This window comes from Perca fluviatilis, chromosome 20 (assembly GCF_010015445.1).
Source record: "Perca fluviatilis chromosome 20, GENO_Pfluv_1.0, whole genome shotgun sequence".
Lineage (NCBI taxonomy): Eukaryota > Metazoa > Chordata > Actinopteri > Perciformes > Percidae > Perca > Perca fluviatilis.
This window is the reverse complement of record NC_053131.1, coordinates 34658776-34661275: the sequence shown is the minus strand read 5'-3', so window position 1 is coordinate 34661275 and position 2500 is coordinate 34658776. Positions and strand designations below refer to the sequence as shown.

Below are 2500 nucleotides of genomic sequence, written 5' to 3'. Positions count from 1 at the left end.
CTCTCCCTGTCTGTCTGTCTGTCTGTCTCTCTCTCTCTCTGTCTGTCTCCCTGTCTGTCTCTCCCTGCCTGTCTGTCTCTCAGACGTCTCAGGCCACCTGTCTGTCCGTCACAGACGAGTTGATCTTCTGTGGTTGTTCTGACGGAGGTCCAAGTTCACCCCCACCAACCCAACCTCCTGGTGCCCCGCCCCCGCCCCCACAGCCCTGGGCAGCATGGTGGAGGCCAGGTAACACACACACACACACACACACACACACACACACACACACACACACACACACACACACACACACACACACACACATATAAAAATACATACACACACACACACACACACACACATATACACACAAAAAAAAAAAAGAGACAACAACCCACACAAAGATACATACACACAACACAAAAAAAGAGAGAGAGAATAATACATACACATATATACACACACACAACATACATATATATACATACAAATATATATTAATACATATTAATATTATATATATATATTATATATACACACATTATATTAATATTATTATATATATATAAATATAAATATATACATATAAATATTAATTATTATTAATATATATACATTAAATACATACACAATACATTACTATATTAATATTACATACACATTATACATTACATTAATAATATTATATACATTAATAATATTAATATAATTAAATATATACATTACACACATATATACATAATACATACATTACCACACACATATACACAGTAATGGTACTTAGTCAATGTTTGAGCAGAACTTATTAAACTCAGAACAGGAAATAACTGTTCTATAATCCTCTCTCTCTCTCCCTCTCCATCAGTTCTGCGGGGTGTTAGGCGCTCGGTAATCGGACACGGTGGGACTCATAACCCTTGGAGCCGCTGGTTGTCGGCGCCTACAACGGACTTACACAGTGCTTACGCTTGACGTCTGACCTGGGACCCACTGGCGGGAAAGCTCTATCGGGCTTGTACCACTCGCTCCTGCCTAGCCTGAGGTCAGTGTCCCCCTCGTCAAAGGTCACTTTATTCCTCGCGTCGGTCACGCAGCCGCAGTCCGACCACTGGTTTAAACCGGTTTAACTTTAGTTTCGCTTTTTACGATGTTTTTGCATTTCATGTTTGAAAAGCTTTTTTCAAACATCTCCCCCCTCTGTCTCTCTGTCTATCTGTCTCTGTCTGTCTGTCTGTCTCTCTGTCTGTCTGTCTGTCTCTCTATCTGTCTGTCTGTCTGTCTGTGTGTCTGTCTGTCTGTCTGTCTGTCTGTCTGTCTGTCTGTGTGTCTGCCTAACTGTCTGTCTGTCTGTCTGTCTCTCTATCTGTCTCTGTCTCTCTGTCTGTCTCTCTGTCTGTCTGTCCGTGTTCGCCTCGCCTTCTATCCGTCTGTCCCGTCTCTGTGTCGTCGTCTGTCCGGTTCTCTCTGTTTATCTATCTGTCTCTCTGTCTGTGTGTCTGCCTGTCTCTCTATCTGTCTCTCTGTCTGTCTGTTTGTCTGTCTCTCTGTCTGTCTGTCTCTCTATCTATCTGTCTGTCTGTCTGTCTGTCTGTCTATCTGTCTCTCTGTATCTGTCTGTCTCTCTATCTGTCTGTCTGTCTCTCTATCTGTCTGAGAGACCTTTTCCGAATTTTTATACGTATTTTTCAACCTTTCTGTCCCAGTTTTAATGTTTTTGTCCTGTATTCGCTGAGACACCAGGAGGCTGTCTGTCTGTCTGTCTGTGTCTCTCTCTCGGTCTGTCTGTCTGTCTGTCTGTCTTTCTGTCTGTCTGTCTGTCTCTCAGCTGAGACACCAGGAGGCTGTCTGACTGTCTGTCTGTCTCTCAGCTGAGACATGTGATGACGTAATGCTCCTTGTGTTTGTGTTTCTGCAGGTGTACCCCGAGGGGGGGGGAGGAGGAACCAAGCGTCTCCCCCCCGGCTCCTTCCTCACCTGCTCCTCTGATAACACCATCCGGCTCTGGAACACCGACGGGCAAAACCTCATCACCAGGAACATCCTGAGCCACGTAGGACACCTGTACACCTGTACACCTGTACACCTGTACACCTCACACCTGTACACCTGTACACCTCACACCTGTACACCTCACACCTGTACACCTGTACACCTGTACACCTCACACCTGTACACCTGTACACCTCACACCTGTACACCTCTACACCTGTACACCTCACACCTGTACACCTGTACACCTCACACCTGTACACCCTACACCTGTACACCTGTACACCTCACACCTGTACACCTCACACCTGTACACCTGTACACCTCACACCTGTACACCTGTACACCTCACACCTGTACACCTCACACCTGTACACCTCACACTTGTACACCTCACTCTTCACACCTGTACACCTCACTCTTCACACCTGTACACCTCACACCTGTACACCTCACATCTGTACACCTCACTCTTCACACCTGTACACCTCACACCTCACACCTGTACACCTCACACCTGTACACCTCA

The 2500-nt window shown here is 45.6% G+C and overlaps 1 protein-coding gene across 1 annotated transcript in view; it reads left to right on the top strand.

Annotated features, from left to right (window-relative positions):
• mapkbp1 (mitogen-activated protein kinase binding protein 1) overlaps nucleotides 1-2500 on the top strand; it is an 89937-nt gene that overhangs the window by 41428 nt on the left and 46009 nt on the right. The window contains 3 exon segments of the mRNA XM_039785460.1: nucleotides 84-144; nucleotides 147-228; nucleotides 1837-2032. Coding sequence (XP_039641394.1) covers nucleotides 84-144; nucleotides 147-228; nucleotides 1837-2032 — 339 coding nt within the window.